We start from the raw sequence: 20,775 nt of genomic DNA on the forward strand, positions 1-20,775 counted from the left end.
ATATAGAGGCAGCTCAAATATCCATCAAGTGATGAATGGATAAAAAGATACACACACACACATCTTTTTATATACATATATATGTACATATGTATGTGTATGTATATATATATATACACATACATACACGCACATCTTTTTATATACATATATATGTACATATGTGTGTGTGTGTATATATATATATATATAATGGAATATTATTCAGCCATAAAAATGAATGAAATCTTGCCATTTGCAATGACTTGGATGGAGCTACAGAGAATAATGCTAAGTGAAGTAAGTCAATAAGACAAAGACAAATACTATACGATTACACTCCTACGTGGAATTTAAAAAACAAAACAAACAAGCTAGGGGAAAAAGAGAGAGAGAAACTAAGAAACAGACTCAACTATAGAGAACTGAAGGGTATCAGAGAAGAGGTGGGTGGGGGGATGGGTGAAATAGGTGATGGGGATTAAGAACTGCACTTGTGATGAGCACCAGGTGATTAAAATTAAAAAAAAAAAGTGATACTACAAGGTTGCAATCAAACTGAGAATGTGGAAAATTTGACATGACAACCCAGTTTCTTAAAGAAATGGATACCATGAAGAGAGGGGAAGAGAGGTTGAGGAGGGGAACTGTTAAGTTAAGAGGGGGGCACCTGGGTGGCTCAGTCGGTTAAGCGTCTGACTTCAGCTCAGGTTGTGATCTCATGGTTCATGGGTTCAAGCCCCATGTCAGGCTCTGTGCTGACAGGTCAGAACCTGCAGCTTGCTTCAGATTCTGTCTCCACTCTCTCTGCCCCTCCCCCACTCATGCTCTGTCTCTGTCTCTCCAAAATGAATAAATATTAAATAAAAAATAAATTAAAAAAATAATAAAAATAAACTTAAAAAAAAAAGAAAAATCAAGTTCCAAGAAATATCTACAGTATGATCCCATTTTTGTAAAAAACAAGACTATGTAAACCGTGTGTGTGTGTATGTATGTGTGTGTGTGTGTGTGTGTGTGTGTGTGTGTTTATGTCTTTGCATGAACATAGTAGAAGTCTAGAAAGACATATACCAAACTGTTAACAATTAAGGTTAGGGGTGGGGAGAGCAGAAGGCATGATGGCTATGAACAAGGACACTTTTTTTTTTTTAATGTTTATTTATTTTTCAGAGAGCAAGAGTGAGAGCGAGAGCGAGACAGAGTGTGAGTGAGGGAGGGCAGAGACAGAGGGAGACACAGAATCTGAAGGAGACTCCAGGCTCTGAGCTGTCAACACACAGTCTGATGTGGGGCTCGAACTCATGAATTGTGAGATCATGTCTTGAGCCAAAGTCGGAGGCCTAATGGACTGAGCCAGGAGCCCCTGAACAGTGACACTTACTTATGTCATACACTTAGGTATTGCTCAAATGTGGTACAAAGATATGTATTACTTTGGTCATTTAAAAAATCCTATAAACTATTTTTTTTTTTTTAATTTAAAAAAAAAAATTTTTTTTTCAATGTTTATTTATTTTTGGGACAGAGAGAGACAGAGCATGAACAGGGTAGGGGCAGAGAGAGAGGGAGACACAGAATCGGAAACAGGCTCCAGGCTCTGAGCCATCAGCCCAGAGTCTGACGCAGGGCTCGAACTCCTGGACCGCGAGATCATGACCTGGCTGAAGTCGGACGCTTAACTGACTGCGCCACCCAGGCGCCCCTAAACTATTTTTTAAAAAGCCTTGCTTTTGGTTATTTAATACTGTAACAGATTAAAAGGTTCAGATTCGGGGGCCTGGGTGGCTCAGTCAATTAAGCATCTGACTTTGGCTCAGGTCATGATCTCACAGCTTGTTGAGTTTGAGCCCTGTATTGGGCTCTGTGCTGACAGCTCAGAGCCTAGAGCCTGCTTTGGATTCTGTGACTTCCTGTCGCTCTCTGCCCCTCCCCTGCTCACACTCTGTCTCTCAAAAATAAACATTAAAAAAAAATAATAAAAAATAAAAAAATAAAAGTTTCAGATTCAGATGGTTTCTCCTGAATCTGATTTTTATAACATAGTTTCTTTGCTGTGGTTTTCTTGAAAATCAGTAACACTGAAAATAAAATGTCAACAAAAGCCAAAGTATGATTAGCTTTCATAGTGTTTACCACTAGTATTATTTATATATTTATTTTTAATTTTTTTTTTCTAGTGTTTATTATTTTAAGAGAGAGAGTGGGAGAGAGGCAAAGAGCGAGGGAGACACAGAAACCAAAGCGTTCTCCAGGCTCTAAGCTGTCAGCGTGAAGTCTGACGCAGGGCTTGAACTCACAAACCGTGAGATCATGACCTGAGCCGAAGTCTGATGTTTAACCGACTGAACCACCCAGGCACGTCCCATTAGTATTATTTAGTGAGGTGAGAGTAGTTCCTATTACATTTGCTGACACATTAAGAATATTTAATACTCTATTTTCAATAGTCTTCTATGTCAATACCATCTAACTGGAATCTTAGGTTTCAAGTACTTATGTGTAACATTTGGTATGTATATAATGAAGTTGATACATGAAGATAACAAAATACAATACATTTAACAAAGGGTTCAAATTCACAACACAGTACAAGTACTCACTTGAGAAATGTTCTTGGTCGACACCATTACTACTTCCCACTATATTACATAACTGTGCATTCGTTATCAAATTGTGCATCCCAAGGATAGCTATAAATATAGAAAAAGAAAGTTATTTTTATTTCCATCAGTTTTAACCATAAAGAATTGGTTTTTCAACCAAAAATTTCTGATTTTAACGTTTTCTGAACATTTTCCTACTCAATTAAAATACAGATTTTGCAGCCCCAAAAAAAGGAGACAATGTGATTAAAAAATCACCTACAATCTCTTTCTCATTAATACTCTTTTATTTTCCTCTTCATTTTGGAATTTAGATCTCCCACATTTCCGAATTCAGACCTACAACTGGAGCCAGACTAATCTTAAATGTTAATCTATGCTTAGCTCCATTTGGTAGCTAAGAGAGAATATTGAAATGATCTGTGTTTGCTGTTAATACTTCGCACAAGGCTTTAGGAACAGTGCAAAAGATAGATTTTCAACCTAACCGTTATTTTTACATTCGTTAACTTTCATGTTAATTTACATTCATATTTTAGTTAAGGGTAAAATACCAAAAGTATAGTTGAACTCTCATCTGTGAGATTAACTAGCATCCCTCAAAAATGACAGGAGAGATAAATTTGGTTTTTGGTTTTGATACCCTTTTTGCACAAACATGGCAGAAGCTACAGTATGCCCCCAGCCCACTCCACCCTGATGAAAGCACCATTTACAAACACCTCAGTCCTGAGCACCCCAAGGAATAAGACACCTGCTCTGGCTGTAGACTACACTTTGATTGTCCCTGTCCTGGGTCATTCCATAAGAACCATCACTCTTCTTTCACACGTTAGCTCTTGGGGTTAGTTGGTGCTAAGATATCCCCATATGTCATATTTTTCTACCAAGGAAAATGGGTGTGTGCTGAGGCTGGTGGGGGAGATACTTGTCCAGATAAGAAACTGGCAATGATGAAAACAACAGGGCGGTTTGGAGTGTTCCGTATATACTTCAGAAAAGATGGGAAAGTGGTGAGTATAAATGCTTTCCGGTTATTCATCTTGAGGTCCTCTTTTTCTTCAAAGTTTATTATTTATTTTTAGTAATCTCTACACTCCATGTGAGGTTCAAACTCACAATCCCAAGATCAAGAGTCGCATGCTCTACCGACTCAGCCAGCCAGACGCCCCTCATCTCAAGGTCTTCTGATAAAATGGGACAGCAGTTGATGCTGGAGACTCTTTTTCAATGCTTAGATAGGACAGCTTCTAGCTGAGCACCAGCTGATGAAAGATTTTTATAAAGACTTTCAAATATGGTAACATGGGAAAAGATGTCAAATAATACAATACATTCCATTAACATAAAAAGTTCACCACTGACAGTATTTTAAAAACTGAAATCCTTTATGTCACATTTATAGTGTACAAAACAAAGCCAAATATGTGGTCACTGATTCAACAGCAGTTTGCTAGGCAAAGGAAGCATCTGTATGACGTATACAGGGATGTGCTGGTACTCCCCTCCCCTCCACACTCATTCACAAATGTGTTTTAGGAGATACCTGCAAGGTCACACAATTCTGTATCAGAAGCACTTGTCAAAGCTTCTTCTAATTCTGGGTCAAGAGATACTTTTTCTTCTGTGAAAGTCTGTACAGGCTTCTGTTTAGGGATAAATATTTTCCCTGTAAAATAAAGCAGTTTGTTAATTCCAATACTACTGCTATGAACTAACTTATTAAAAATTTACTCTTCGGGGCGCCTGGGTGGCGCAGTCGGTTAAGCGTCCGACTTCAGCCAGGTCACGATCTCGCGGTCCGTGAGTTCGAGCCCCGCGTCACGCTCTGGGCTGATGGCTCAGAGCCTGGAGCCTGTTTCCGATTCTGTGTCTCCCTCTCTCTCTGCCCCTCCCCCGTTCATGCTCTGTCTCTCTCTGTCCCAAAAATAAATAAACGTTGAAAAAAAAAAAAAAAAAAATTTACTCTTCTAACAAAAATTATTACAATCGAAGCTGAAGGAAAAAGTCAACAAGATAAACAATTACAATAACATTTCATCTTCAATATGTATTATAAGTTTCCAGGGCAATATTTGGCTGTACAAGTTGAAATGAAGAAAAAAAAAAACACACCTGAGGAATTCTATTTGTGAAATTAAAAATAGGATCTTTTTGGAGTAATTATGAATTACTAAACAAATAGCGAATTAAAAGATGAATATAGGAATAAATTTTAAGAATCTCTAAAACTTTAGAGAGATTTAAAAGACCCTGCAAAATCCACTTTTTTTAATTATTATTTTTTTAAGTTCTTACTTATTTAAGAGAGACAGAACGACCAGAGGATGGGCAGAGACGGGGACAGAAGATCCAAAGCAGGTTCTGTGCTGACAGCAGAGAGCCTGGCATGGGGCTCAAACTCAAAAACTGTGAGATCATGACCTGAGCTAAAACCAAGAGTCAGACGCTTAACTGACTGAGTCATCCAGGCGCCCCTCCACTTTTTTATTCTTAAGCAACAAGGTGTTACAGTCATTTAGGGGATGGCAGAGGCAATTTTGATTCCAGAAATTCAAGATCTAATTGCAAAGAAATTCCTGTATGTTCTAAGTGGTTTCGTGAAACTTTAGGTCACTGTTCATCTAAGCCTCGGTGGAAACTAACAAGGGTTACCTGATAGAAACTATTATGTGAAAATCAGTATTCTATTACCATATGTCCAATGCAAGATTGAAAACATGAAGAGAATGAGAAGTGATAATGACACAACTGCTGATCAAATAAGATGTACTCACATGGCAGAGCCTGAGTTACTAAGATTGCCTCCAGTCTCTCTCCCAGGACAAGTGAAAAGTCTTACTAAGTGATCTGGAAAAGGCCTATGCATAGATTCACAGATGTGCCAAAGAAACTACCAGAGAAATATGAAAGAATATGTGGCCTGATGGATCTATGCAGTGCTCTATCAAAAGAATGTGGGTTTAGAATCAGTGAGTGTTGTGTACTTCTTCAAGGTACACATCAATTAGTGTACCCATAAGGAATCCCACCACAATAGACTGCTCCCAGGACTCTGGCCAAAACTGTTCAGCTATTTTCTGCTAAGCCCATCTAAAGGATCTTAATTTCTGATATTGTATGTTTTTTATGTTTAGCATTTCCATTTGGTTCTTTTTTTTTTTTTTTTTAATTTTTTTTTTCAACGTTTATTTATTTTTGGGACAGAGAGAGACAGAGCATGAACGGGGGAGGGGCAGAGAGAGAGGGAGACACAGAATCGGAAACAGGCTCCAGGCTCTGAGCCATCAGCTCAGAGCCCGACGCGGGGCTCGAACGCACAGACCGCGAGATCGTGACCTGGCTGAAGTCGGACGCTTAACCGACTGCGCCACCCAGGCGCCCCTCCATTTGGTTCTTTTTAAAAAAATAGTTTCCATGTGTCTGCTGAAATTCCTCATTTGTTCATGCGTGCTGTCTACCTTGTCCCTCAGATTTTTTGGCATTTGTTACAGTCCCTAGCTGATAACACCAGTATCTGGATCATGTCTGAGTCTTCTATTGACTGTTATTTTGAGTATGGGGCTATGTGTCTTATGATCTTTGACTCCAAGCTAAGCATTTTTGTGTAAAAGTATGGCAGAAACTGAAGGAAAATCGGGCCTTTGTTGCAACTTTAGTTTGATTCAATTCCTCATTGGCCTCAAACATTTTGAATATAGGATCAGGACTTTCTCTTCAGCAAGACCTTGTATTATAACCATGGTGAGGTTCTGGAGATGTCCTGAGCATCTTCCCTTTTTGAATGGTGAACTTTGAGAGATTTCTCTTGATATGGAGCCTAGGCCATCAGCTTTCTGGATGACTACGGAGCTCTCTTTGTTTTCCAGTCCCATCCCCTAATTTTGGGGCCTTGGCAGATCTCTCAGGCCCTCTCGTCTTATCTGCTTTATACTCTGTGAAGTTGGGGTTGGCCTTAAAGGGATTTGTCCCACCCCTCCTGCCTCTCCCTCAGTCTCTCCCAGCTGAAAACCTATGCCTCAGGAATTTTCTCTCTGCTCTACTTTATTGCGTCTGTTCTTGTAGTGTCCCTGGCACTAAATGAAGACCTGCAGGAAAGAACTGGGGGTGCTGCACTATCCAATACGGTAGCCACTAGCCACATGTGACTATTTAAATTTAAATTAATTAAAATTAGAAATTCAGTTCCACAGTCACAGTTCAAATACTTGATAGCTGCATTTAGTTAGATGGAGCTACCACACTGGTTAACATAGACACTGAACATTTCCATCATGGCAGAAAGTTCTAGTGGACAGCACTGCTCTAAGGCTTCTCTGGATTCTAATCTATCATCCAATCCATACACAGTCATTAAAAGTTTGTTAAAAGTTAGGCTGATTTCTCCTTACTCCTTTCTATGGTAGTTTTCTGTTTTTCCCTACATTTCATTCAGAAAAGAGAGAAGTGGGTCATCAATCTCAAGAAGGGTTTGTCACTTTCTAGAATCATTTATGTTTTGTGTCCTCAAGCTCTCCGATAGCTTTTTAAAAACTATAATAAATGCACTTAGGGGCACCTGGGTGGCTCAGTCAGTTGTGTCTGACTTTTGATTTCAGCTAAGGTCAGGATCTCACAGTTCGTGAGACTGAGCTGAGCCCCGAGTTGGGCTCTGTGCTGATAGCATGGAGCCTGCCTGGGATTCTCTCTCTCTCTCTACCTCTCTCTGCCCCTCCCCTGCTCACATACATGCATGTGCTCTTTTCTCTCAAAATAAATAAATAAACATTAAAAAAAAACTGTAACAATGCGCTTAGACTGCTTGTTTGGGTTGGTATGTAAGAATAATAGTCTCTTGCAACTTTATACATCTTAGAAGTCTTTCTGGTCAAGTATTTTCTTATTTAAAAAATTGTATTTGGCCAATTTATAGTGTATTTGTATCAGTAAGGATGTTTTTTTGTTTGTTTTTTAAAGTTTATTTGTTTATTTTGAGAGAGAGAGAGAGAGAACAGGGGAGGGGCAGAGAGGGAGGTAAAGACAGAATCCCAGGCAGGCTCCACACCATCAGTGCAGAGCCCAACTCGGGGCTTGAATTCATGAACCGTGAGATCTTGATTTGAGCTGAGATCAAGAGTCAGATGCTTAACCAAGTGAGCCACCCAGGCACCCCAGTAAAGATGTTTTTAACTGCATATAACAGAATACCCAATTAAAAGGGGTTTAAACTGGTGCTTCTCAAGCTTTAATGTGCACCTCACTCACATGGTGATCTTTAAAGTACAGATTCTGACCCACAAGTCTGATATGGGATGAAAGTTAACTTAACTCCCAGGTGATGCCGATACTGAACTACAGACCACTTTAAACAGCAAGAGTTCCAACAATAAGTATTTTTATCATCTCAGTAACTCCACATGTAGGTGGCTATAGGGATGGTTCAGCAGCTCAGTACTGACATCAAGGATCTAGGCTCTTTCCATTTTTCTCTTTGGCTTTAATCAACATAGAAGCCTTTGTTCTCAGGCCATCAGTCTCAAGACAACCTTTGTAACACTAAGTATCAAGCCCTCAAGCAACAAGGTCAGGACAGGAAGGAAGGGCACAATTGTCAATTTTTATAAAGAAAACTTTTTATAACGTTTATAAGGAAAATTGTCCAGATTTCTCCTCTGGTGTCACGGACCAGCAATGGTCGTATGTCCAGTTGCAAAGGTGGCATTTTCAGTCTATTTCAGAGACAGGTTGTGCCAGTAAGAATGAAGGGATTTTTGCATTTTTACTTAATAGGCAACTACAGACTGTATTCCAATATTGGACCAGCTGAAGTACACCTCTGTGCTCCCTGGATTCCCTGAACATTTCGCTATAGCTACACAGACACATTCTGCATATTTGTCTGCCTTCTGTGAGCTTTTCAGGGGCATGGTTTATGTTCTCTGTTTATCCCTGTATCCTTGCCTGGCACAAAGTGGGCAAGACAATCTATTGAATAAATAATTTGGTGACCACCTCCAGTTCAATCACCTCATTTTATAAAGTCTAACTTAAATAACTTACACAGCAGAGTTAATACTAGAACACAGGAGTGTTTCTTCCAATAAACTGGTGGCTTTCACTTAAAAAAAATTTTTTTTAACGTTTATTTTTGAGAGAGAGCTAGAGACAGAGTGTAAGCAGACAAAGGACAGAGAGAGGGAGACACAGAATACGAAACAGGCTCCAGGCTCTGAGCGGTCAGCACAGAGCCCGATGCGGGGCTCAAACTCACGAACCACAAGATCGTGACCTGAGCTGAAGTCAGACACTTAACTGACTGAGCCATCCAGGCGCCCCTAAACTGGTAGCTTTCAAATTAACTTTTTTTTTTTTTTTTTTAATTTTTTTTTTTTCAACGTTTATTTATTTTTGAGACAGAGAGAGACAGAGCATGAACGGGGGAGGGGCAGAGAGAGAGGGAGACACAGAATCGGAAACAGGCTCCAGGCTCTGAGCCATCAGCCCAGAGCCTGACGCGGGGCTCGAACTCACGGACCGCGAGATCGTGACCTGGCTGAAGTCGGACGCTTAACCGACTGCGCCACCCAGGCGCCCCTTTCAAATTAACTTTTTAACAGTAGACTTTTCCCCTCAAACAAATACCTCAAATATATAATGGCATCCATAACTGATCATGTTAGTACCAAATTTTGGAATTCTGATGATTAGACAATCTTTTATTATTGGTTCACAAAGGCAAATCCAAATCATTACATCCTGATAATTCCATAGCACTTTTCTCAGTGGTTGATAGTATAATTAAAGTAGCATACCATTCATGCCTTTAATTGCCATTTCAGGATAATTACATTTTCCTGAGCTTAGTCTCACTACATTTTCAACTGTCTATGGGAGGGGCTTCTAAAGATTGGCTGCACACTGGATTCACCTGTGGAACTTTAAAAAATTGTGATGTCCAAGTCCCAGAGATTCTGGTTTAATTGGTCTGGTGTGTGAGACGTCTGGATTTTTATAAACTCTCTAGGGACCTTAATGCATAGCAGTCAAGGTTGAGAACCACTAGATTATGGTATTCACTTATGAAACAAAACTACACAAACTATCAAATAGCTGCCCATGTCTTATTCTAGGGACCAATGGAATTTAAAGCATTATAAAAATCTAAAATGTTTATTTTTGTAATCCTCATCTACATTCCATAGAGGCATTATTCATATCTAATTTTCCCATAAACTTTTGCCAAACTTATAAATACAAAATTAATCTCATCATAAAAAAAACAACAAAGCAAAACAACAAAATTTTGAGGGCTTATGGAAATTTTCCTGTGATATACAATTTTTCTATTTTATACAGCTCTGAAACAGTTTGGTACCTCAGCTGGTGTTCCTCTTTATAATAAATTCTCTGTATATAGAGATTTTTGTTGTAGAGGTATTTAGTCTATATGATATTGTTTTTAACAGTATAAAAATTAAGTACTTCATATTCCTTCATGGTTAGCTTAACATTAACCCTGTAAGACTTGTATTTTAATGCATTTTTACAAAATCTCATTATAGAAAAGTAACAGTAAGGAAATTTAACTTCATAAGAAAATAAGTTAGGCAGAAATGAAGTTTAATATTATGAGTACAAAACCTAAGGAGATCCCCCCAAATTAATTTATAGACTTAAACACTCCCTTTCAAAATCTCAGCTGACTTTTTTGCAGAAAATGACAAGGTGATGCTAAAATTCATATGGAAATCCAAGAGACCTAGGACTGCCAAGTAACCTTGAAAGAGAAGAACAAAACTGAAGGACTTACACATCCCAATTTCAAAACTTAATATAAAACTACTGTAATCAACAGTGTTATGGTGCATAAGGAAAGACATCTGGATCAATGGAATAGAAGTTGAGTGTCCAGAAATAAACCCTTTTTGTTAATGGTCAATTGAAGTCTGTAAGGGTACCAAGGCAATTCAATGGAGAAAGAACTGTAAATGATGCTGGGAGAACTGGATAACTACTTGCAAAAGAATGAAGTCAATCCCCCATGTCATACTTACCATATGTTAATTACCATATTAATTCAAAGTGGATTACAGACCTAGATGTAAGACCTAAAACTCTAACACTCCTAGAAACAGTGATAAGAAGGGTACCTGGGTGGCTCAGTCAGTTAAGCATGTGACTCTTGATTTCAGCTCAGATCATGATCTCAGAGTCATGAGATCGAGTCCCGTGTTGGGCTCTTCACTGAGTGTCATGCTTGCTTAAGATTCTCTCGCTCCCTCCCGCCCCCTCCCCCACTTGTGTGGGTTCATTCTCTCCCTCTCTCTTTCAAAAAAAAAAAAAAGCAGTAAGACTAAATCTCCATGACCTCGAGTTAGGCAAAGGATTTTTAGATATGGTAGTATAAGCACCAGAGAAATTAAGTAGATAAGTGGTTTGTTAGGGCTGGGAATAGAGTGAGGAATGAAGACCGACTGCTCATGGATACATACATGGTTTCTTTTTGGGTGATGAAAATGTCCTAACCTGAAGACTGTGGTGAGAGTTGCACAACTCTGCAAATACACCAGAAGTCATTAAACTGTATACGCCAAATGGGAAATTTTATGATGCATACTTAATAAAGACATTCAAAAAATGTATTAAATATAGGTTTTCTGTCTGCCTGAGTAAACTTATATTCACCCCCTAAAACGTAAAGTAAAAAGATAATTTTCTGAGACGTACTGAGTCATACAGCAGGTTTGTACTTCTTAATCAAAATCAGCTGTTTTCTGAGAAATACATTAGCAAACTGCTTCGATCCCATAAAACAGGAAATGCCTTTCTTAACATGTGTCCTAAGTTAGTCTTTCATCAGTTAGACTTAAGTTAAAAATCTTAATGACCATGAGATGCTGACAAATATAATAGATCTTTATAACGGTTAGTTTGGTTTGTGCCCCAAAATCGTGCAAGATGAGTGAAATGATAGGTATTTTGTATGGTGGTGTTTTTTGCAGAGTAAGGAAATGCACAACAAATTTGATACTGCTTTTAAAAAAATTTTTAAACTTATTAGTATTCCACTTTATTATGGTTATCTTGATTCCTTTGTGTTTTTTCAAATCATGGATTATTTCTTTAAAGAATTCTCCACCTCATTCTGATAAAATGATTTAATATATATAAAGGAACTGGTATATAATAAACATAATAGACACATTAATTCTTTTTTAATGTTTATTTATTTTTGAGAGAGAGATAGAGCATGAGTGGGGGAGGAGCAAAGAGAGGGAAACACAGAATCTGAAGCAGGCTCCAGATTCTGAGCTGCCAGCACAGAGCCCAATGCGGGGCTCGAACCCACGAACCGTGAGACCATGACCTGAGCTGAAGTCGGACGCTCAACCAACTGAGCCACCCAGGCGGCCCAACACATTAATTCTTTATTCTTATTTCCCCTGGAATTTCTTGCATGTGTGTGCATGTATGTGTGTGTGTGTGTGTGTGTGTGAGAGAGAGAGAGAGACAGAGAGATAGAGACAGTTTTCCAAGACAAACTAACAACGCAAGAAGATTAAAAAACATAAAGCTCCAAGTATCTTTATCAGTGGTTCTTAAACTTCAGGGAATGGAAACTGGTTATGCATGGTATTTCTGAGAAAGTTCCCTAAGCGATTCTGATAATTACTTATTCAAACTGATAACCACTAATCTAGATGATTATAGTTCTGAAAAGATTAGTATGAGTTACCCTGGACTAATCTAATTGTTTTTCCTCTCCTTGAAATATGGTCAAAAAAGCCCTAACTTATAACTCTATCTATCTAAGTGACTTTAATTTCTTTATTTAACGTAACAAAGTCTAAAACTGCAATTTTTAAAAAAATGAAATGACAATTCTTTATACTGAGGCAAAATAAGACAATAAACAATGACTAGGTCAGAAAACATCTCTCAGACAAGTATGAAATGACATGCCCCCCCAACCCCCAAATGAAACAAAACAAACAAAAACAGAGCTATGACTCTTGGTTGCTAATGTTAGAACAGTTCAGTAATGTTTATGTAACTACAAATGACAGCTAAGGAAATAGAAGAAACCAAGATAAGAATTCATGTAATAGTGATTTAAATGCATGGCACTTACCCAAACTCATGTTTGTGCCAAGAGGGAAAAAAAAAAGGGACGATCTTGCCAAGACCCTTGTTTTTGTCACCAATCAGTAAGAGATACTGTTAACCATGTTAACAATTTTATTGCCGGGACCTTTCTTCACTAGTCCTCATCTCTTCTCTTTTGCTGTGATATCAAGTTACAGCTACCACAAATGTTAAGAAATTATCTTAGTCATAGCTCCCAGCCTTGATGAGTATATAAAAGGTATAATAAAAAGAAACAGAGATGGCTCCTATTTATTTCATTTCTACAGAGGTGAAAGGCCCCTAGCTAGCTAATTTTAGTGTTTGTTTAAAAGCTACCTGTTCCAGAAAAGATTCCAGGCAATTAGGCCACCTTTTGATCAGATGCACATAAACTTCAAATCAACCAAACTCAAGAATGAAGGGCAGATTCTGGAAAGGCATTTTTATTTTCACCCAAAGACACATGAAATTACTCAATACTGCAATAAATGCTCATTTATTCAACAAATGTTTAGTGAGTTTGTATATACTAGATAATGAGCTAGAAAGACACTGTACGGAAAGTAAGAGATCTTTATTTTGGGGAGATAAAATTCTAGAGACTTCCATCTGTGGCCAAAATGAAATAATAAAGACAGGATTTACCCACATGCCTGAAACCCCAAAATGGACAAGATATGTGAAAGAAGTTTTCAAGATACTAATAATCATCACACAACCAAGGGCAGTGATCCCAGAGAGATGAGAAACAAAGGAAGCCCTGTGACTGCTCAGCTTCCTGCCTGGAGAAAGTGTTTAGCTGCAGCACAGGGAGCGGGAACCCAGGCAGGGCTGGGAGAACGTTCTGAACCGAGGAGACAGAGCTGAGGTCCAGAAAGACCAAAGTGGCTGTGCATGTGCAAGAAAGAATCCCAGAGAGGAGAGAATTGCACAGAACTGGAGCTCCGGAGCTCTGCAGAGGGCTGCCTTTTCATATCCAGCAGAGCAGTACTCAGCACATGTGTGTGATGGAACTACTTGGGGCCAAGGAAAAAACACCTGAAAGAATTACAGATAATAGCGCCTGTTCTCATGCAGGGCTGAGAGTAAGACGTGTTCCCAGCAACCAGACTATAAAACCTCATCATTCATAGAGCATTGGGTAAGCAGCTCACAAGTTCCTGCAGTGGAGAAAAATTTAGCCCTAGACTGAATGAATACTGCTTCAGTCTCATCCAACAAATCTTAAAAACAAGTCCCTAAAAATCAAACTGTTTCCAAGTGACTTAATCATGTCCCAGAAAGAAACTCAGGAGTATTTACAGGGATACCAAAATATCCAGCACCCAACAAGTTAAAATTCATAATGTCTGAATCCAATTAAAAAAATAACCAGAATGTAAGAAGCAGGAAAATTCCATCCATAAGCTAGGAAAAATAATCCAATATAACTGACTTAATAATGACAGATGTAAAATTAGCAAGTAAGGATATTAAAACTGTTATTATAATTATATTCCATATATTCAAAAAGTTAAGCAGAGACATGGAAGATATGGGGGAAAAAGGAGGAAAAAGGGAACAAAGAACTGATGAGACAACAGAAAAGATATTCCATACTAGCACTAACGAAAAGAAAGTAAGATTGGCTATATTAATGTAAGACAATGTAGATTTCAGACTAAAGAATACTTTACCAGGGGTAAAAGAATACCAGAGTAAAGAATACTTTACCAGGGGTAAGGAAGATCACATCATAGTGACAAAATGGTCATTTCATCAGGAGGATTTACCAATCCCTAAATGAACAAAAACTAATAACAGAGCTGCATAGTATATGATTCTGGAACAATTAATTGCAGTATTCTATACAGTATGTAAATTATACACTAAAATGTTGGAGGGAAAGGAATATGCATTCCCTGGGTATGGTTACCCAGAGGAAAGTTTCCATAAAACGAGGTCTTAACATGAGCGACGAACGATCCATCTGGCTAACTCCTGACCCCAAAGGAATAATGAGTAAATCATTCAAAAAGACAGAGTGATCTGGGGCGCCTGGATGGCTCTGCCGGTTGAGCGTCTGACTTTGGCGCAGGTCATGATCTCACAGTCCATGAGTTCAAGCCCCATGTTGGGCTCTGTGCTGACAGCTCAGAGCCTGGAGCCTGCTTTAGATTCTGTGTCTCCCTCTCTCTCTGACCCTCCCCTGTTCATGCTCTGTCTCTCTCTGTCTCAAAAAAATAAAATAAAGGGGCGCCTGGGTGGCGCAGTCGGTTAAGCGTCCGACTTCAGCCAGGTCACGATCTCGCGGTCCGTGAGTTCGAGCCCCGCGTCAGGCTCTGGGCTGATGGCTCAGAGCCTGGAGCCTGTTTCCGATTCTGTGTCTCCCTCTCTCTCTGCCCCTCCCCCGTTCATGCTCTGTCTCTCTCTGTCCCAAAAATAAATAAACGCTGAAAAAAAAAAATTTAATAAAAAAAAATAATAAAATAAAATAAAATAAAAACATTAAAAAAAAAAAGTTTAAAAAAAAAAAAAGACAGAGTGATCGGTCTGAAAAGGAGACACCAGTCTGTGTTACTAAACTTAAGCAGCCCATTTCAAATACCAGCTTCATTGGTGGGGAAGAGCACTTTATACAGTGTCGGAGATGACCACTTTATATAGGTGCATATAAGGGAAGTTTAGATTTATAAGACATGAATACAAAAGTAAGAGCCCATCTTTATCTTCAAATTAGTGGCAACGAATTACCCACTGGCAGTTACATAAGCCTGTTGATTCAGGCAGGTTATAATCATGATCTTTTTGGTTTATAAAGGGATGAAGTCTGCCTTTTCTCCAAAGAAATCATGTACGCAGCAAGGTGAGGGAAGCCTCTTTTAGTGTAAGAGTAACTACAATAAGTTTCCTGGAAAGCTGATATAATTATGAATAAAGAACTTGGAAAGTGTATGAGAAGTTTTTAGTTTAAAACAATAAGGTTAAATTCACCTTTAGTAACAAGCAGGGAAAGGTAGGGCAGGTGGGATTTGTGACACTAAAACCCAAGGGCATTCCTTTCTCAGGGAGGGGAAGGAAAAACAACAAAAAGCATAGATGGCTCTTCCCTAAGAGCCAACAGGGAGAACAGGAGGCTCTGTGAGGAATGGAGGAGCCCCATCTGGGTGAGTCAGTGGCTCAAATGGAATTCTCTGGTGCACCTGAATGTAGTATACAAGGTGCAGCATGGCTCTGGTTCATCTGTAAAATAAGGGACACTTGGGGGACAAAACTCAGGGTAGGTAAGGGTGAAGGGTGATACTAGAAATGCAGAGGAAGACTCCTGGCAAAGAAAAGCAAAATGAGAGTCGGTAAGAAATATTAAAGAGTAGGGCAAATTAGTTCTCCAGGAGCCAAATTCATGGCGAAGATCTATGCCTTATCTATCCTGGAGACAGAATACTCAAGATACGTAAAAATATAATGGGAAATGCTAATCAGCTATATAGCCAGCACTCTGCATTTTCACTGTTCTCAGGAATGAGAAAGAATAGGATGAACACTCTCCTTCACCCTTGTCTTGGTCTCTACCAGTTACGTGTTTTGTAGAATTTCAAGGAAAAAGAGGTAAAAAGCTTCCAAACATTTTAACATTATGTTTTTAAGTAAAAGGAATCAATATTGGAATGTTGTTTAAATTTTCTTAGGTGCTTAGTTTCTCAACATTTTGAACACAGTAGACTCGTAAGAAAGGCATTTTCTTTAATACTTGCCAAGATTACTTGTTACCGTATCATACCTAGCACGAGATTAGATTTAGATGAATTTAACAGATGCATATATGCATACTGTGAATTCTACTGTAATGATGCACTTAAAAACAATCCTTAATACATCTTTTGTCAGCTATCCCTTACTAGCTGCTTAATACCTTCGTTTTGCTATTAATAAAACTACACTATTGGGGCGCCGGGTGGCTCAGTTGGTAAGCATCGGACTTCAGCTCAGGTCATGATCTCACGGTTCCTGAGTTTGAGCCTCGCATCAGGCTCTGTGCTGACAGCTCAGAGCCTGGAGCCTGCTTCAGATTCTGTGTCTCCCTCTCTCTCTGCTCCTCCCCCACTCACACTCTCTCTCTCAAAAATAAACAAACATTAAAAAAAAAAAATAACTACACTATTAAAAGCAGAACATTTACTAGTGTAGGACACAAAATGTTCCCCCAAATGCATCTAGGATTAATTCCTTCTTCTCAGACGTTGGCATACACTTTCAATTTGTAAAATGTACAATTATAAACATTTCCCAGATCACAAAATAAAATTACTCATTTATCTATATATAACCACTCTCAAGAATCCTTTTTAGTCTGTGATGTCTTTTTAAAACATTTTGAGGGGTGCCTGGGTGGCTCAGTTGGTTAAGTCTCAGACTCTCGATTTTGGCTCAGGTCATTATCTCACAGTTCGTGAATTCAAGCCCTGCAGTGAGCTCTGCACTGACAGTATGGAGCCTGCTTGGGATTATCCCTCTCTCCCTCTCTCCCTGCCCCTATCCCACCTGTGCTTGCTCTCTCTCTCAAACACACACACACACACACACACACACACACACACACACACCACAAAACAAAAACAAACAAAAACCAAAAAACAAACCATTTTGAGATGATCTAGAAAAACAAAATTTGGCATGAGTATACAGTTTCTGTCCAAAGAAAAAATCCTGAAATGTCCAATTTTCAGTTTTACGTTGATTCCCTTTGGTCACACCAATTCTGTGTAATTTTACCTCCACAAAGGCGTGTCTTTCAGTGAACAAGTATAATTAATCATTTAATTAGTCTCAGAATAGGAGAAGCAGTCAACTTTAATGATTGGATAATCCTTTTAGTGGTTCCCAAATTTTTGCTTAAAAAAATGAGTGGTCATCTTTTTCAATCTTTGACAATAATTACAATGTGAGATCACTGTGTGGTTTTGGCACATAACTTGGAACTAAGGGACATTGCTATAACATGCACTGGCAAAGACAGCTAGTACTGTCATTGGGCACTGAATTCTGCAGCATAGCATCTCAGTGTAAAAAAAAATTTTTTTTTTAAGTTTAGAGATTAATGGCAGATTTTACATGTTCTAACTAGTCCAAGTACACAAAAAAGTAAAATGCTTGCCTTAACAGGTTTGCAAACTTTTTTAAAATAAAGAACCAGGAGAACTTCTACTGCCTAAAAGCATCCTCAATCTGAAAATCTATCTCCTATGAAATAAGCTATTAAGAAATTTGGGACTCAATCTAGGTATTTAGGATAAAAAGTCATAGGAGAGGCATCTTAAAAATCTTAAAAAAACATACACCTTAAAAAGAAAGAAAAGCTTTGGGATGTTCAGAGCTAAGAAGGCGATTCACATTTAGCTCAGTTGGAAGGTATGCTAATTAAGATGTAGATGAATTATTCTCAGGATCTTCTAGAATGTGATCAAGATCTTGAGGATGAGACCCAAAGAAAGGAAGGCATATTAGTGACCAAGGATAACTAAAGCTAACTGATTTAAGGATGAGAGCCTAGGGTAGATTAGAGAACATGAGCTGGCTTTTAGCTCTACAGTATTTCAAAGTAGAGCTCTACAACGAAAGTCTCCCAGTTGTTGAAGACTAATTTGTGCGTCTCCAGGTCTAAGACACTGTAACATGGCTTCTAAGACTTGACCCACACAGTCTAGTGTGGTAGTATTTGCTTCCATCACATGGATTCCTGAAATTCAAACCTCATTTCTGTGGTTCTGGACCACTCCTCCATGACAGAAATTAAAGTCCCTTGTTTGGTAATAACATCACACTTACGATCCTTTAAAATGACTACACCACCACAGAGGCACCTGGGTGGCTCAGATGGTTAAGCATCCAACTCTTGATTTCAGCTCAGTTTATGATCTCACTGTTATGAGTTGCAGTCCCACATTGGGCTCCATGCTAACAACATGGTGCCCGCTTGGGATTCATATTCTTTCTCTCTCTCTCTCTCTCTCTGCCCCTCCCCCAACTCACAGTCTTAAAAAAAAAATAAATAAATAAAATGACTACACCATAAAGGATTTTTATGGTGATTTCACTATACCCATTAACAAATCTGGTCCACACAAAAACTGTATGAATGAGGCAAAGCAGATATTCAGCCTGTATGATGCCTTTTACATAAATTTCAAAACAGGCATAACTAATTTATTGTATTAGAAGCTAGGATGGTTGGGGCACCTGGGTGGCTCAGTCAGTTAAGTGTCAGACTCTTGATTTCAGCTCAGGTCATGATCTCACAGTTGTGAGACTGAGTCCTATGGTGGGCTCCATGCTGAGTATGGAGACTCCTTTGGATTCTGTCCCTCCCTCTCCCTCCTCCCCCACCTTACTTGCACATGTGCAGAAACAAAGATAGAAAGAAGCTAGGATGGTGGTTACCTCCAAAAACAAAGAGAAAAGTGGGAAGAAGCCGGGTAGCGACTACATGGCAGTGCTCACTATATAATCCACCAAGCTATATCCTTCTGATTTGTGCATTTTCTGTAAGCATGTTATGCTTCAGGAAAAAGTTCATTATTTTTAAAAATGCTAGTCTTAGTCATTGCATCATAGCTGCCCATAAATAGTATTCAACAAAGCTACAAGAAGCAGTAAAAATAGTGAATGTATTATAAAAACTGACTATGAATGCAAAATTACCTGCTTTTTAACTCAACTACTTCTGTTTACTTCATACCCATCCAAAGTGTAAGAAATGAGATAAAAATTTTTAGAAGTTAGAAAATGGGGTGCCTGGGTGGCTCAGGTGGGTGAGCATCTGACTTCAGCTCAGGTCATGATCTCATGGTTTGTGAGTTAAAGCCCCACACAGGGCTCTGCACTGTAAGCTTTGGCTGCTCAGTCTCCCTCTCTCTGCCCCTCCTTTGCTCAATCTCTCAAAATAAATAAACATTAAAAAAAAATAATAAAATCTTTAAAAAAATATACAATTTTAGGGGCACCTGGGTGGCTCAGTCAGGTAAGCATCCAACTCTTCTTGATTTCCGCTCAGGTCATGATCTCATGGTTTATAAGTTCAAGTCACACATCCAGCTCTGTGCTGACAGTGCAAAGCCTGTTTGGGACAATCTCTCTCTCTCTCAAAATAAAATAAACTTAAAAAAATAAAATAGGGGCGCCTAGGTGGCTCAGTCAGTTAAGCATCAGCCTCAGTTCAGGTCATGATCTCGCAGTCTGTGGTTGGAACCTGTTTTTGGCTCTGTGCTGACACCTCAGAGCCTGGAGCCTGCTTCGGATTCTGGGTGTGTGTCTCTCTCTCTACCCCTCCCCCACTCATGCTCTGTCTCTTTCTCTCTCAAAAGCAAACATAAAAAAAAAAATCAAAAATAAATAAATAAGTTATAAAAAGAAACAAAATTATTACACACTCCAGCTGAAGGAAGATACATCATTTTTTTTTCCTTGCCACCCATATTCCTCACCTCTATCATTTCTCCCCTCTGATATTTTCTTGTTTTCCACAATTCTTCTCTACCTTCTTTCCTACTCCCTCTAATCCTCCAAGATCTTTCCCTAGGCAACTGGAGATTATGAAACAAGAGCATACTGGGAAACTTCCTGGGTCAATTTAGGACAAACACGGCTTTTTCACATCTCTTATTTTCTCTTTTTGTCCTCAAATTCCTTATTTTTTTCTGCCATCTCTCTTCCCATATCTCTCCCTCCATTTCTACCTCCATTTGAGTCCATCTAAAACACACATAACAGTAAAATGTGATCAACCAATGTTTATTCTCATAGAATCATACTCTCCTGTATAAATAGGATTGAAGCTATAAACACTGTGACATTATAGGTATGGCTGTCTGGATGAAAGCATAACCAGTAGTCTTTTCTGTTATAAACACAAAGGAACTGACATTTTTGTTCATCTCTGTGATTCTCCATACTTCAAAACTATGTATTGGTTTTCAATCCTTTTTCTGGCCCTAAACATTTGAGGACAAGACATTCCCATCTCTAACAGTAGTGTGATGGTTAACGTTATGAGCCAATTTGGCTGGGCATGGTGCCCAGATAATTGGTCAAATATTATCCTGGGTGT

The 20,775-nt window shown here is 38.8% G+C and overlaps 1 protein-coding gene across 1 annotated transcript in view; it reads right to left on the reverse strand.

Moving 5' to 3' along the window:
• Positions 1 to 20,775, reverse strand: part of TMOD3 (tropomodulin 3) — an 84,019-nt gene that overhangs the window by 22,017 nt on the left and 41,227 nt on the right. Inside the window, exons 4-5 of the mRNA XM_045449734.1 lie at positions 4,132 to 4,254; positions 2,583 to 2,672 (exon numbers count right to left, since the gene is read on the reverse strand). Of these exons, the coding sequence (XP_045305690.1) occupies positions 2,583 to 2,672; positions 4,132 to 4,254 (213 nt within the window). The remainder of the gene's footprint in view (positions 1 to 2,582; positions 2,673 to 4,131; positions 4,255 to 20,775) is intronic.

The sequence above is a fragment of the Leopardus geoffroyi genome, chromosome B3 (assembly GCF_018350155.1).
Source record: "Leopardus geoffroyi isolate Oge1 chromosome B3, O.geoffroyi_Oge1_pat1.0, whole genome shotgun sequence".
Classification (NCBI taxonomy): domain Eukaryota; kingdom Metazoa; phylum Chordata; class Mammalia; order Carnivora; family Felidae; genus Leopardus; species Leopardus geoffroyi.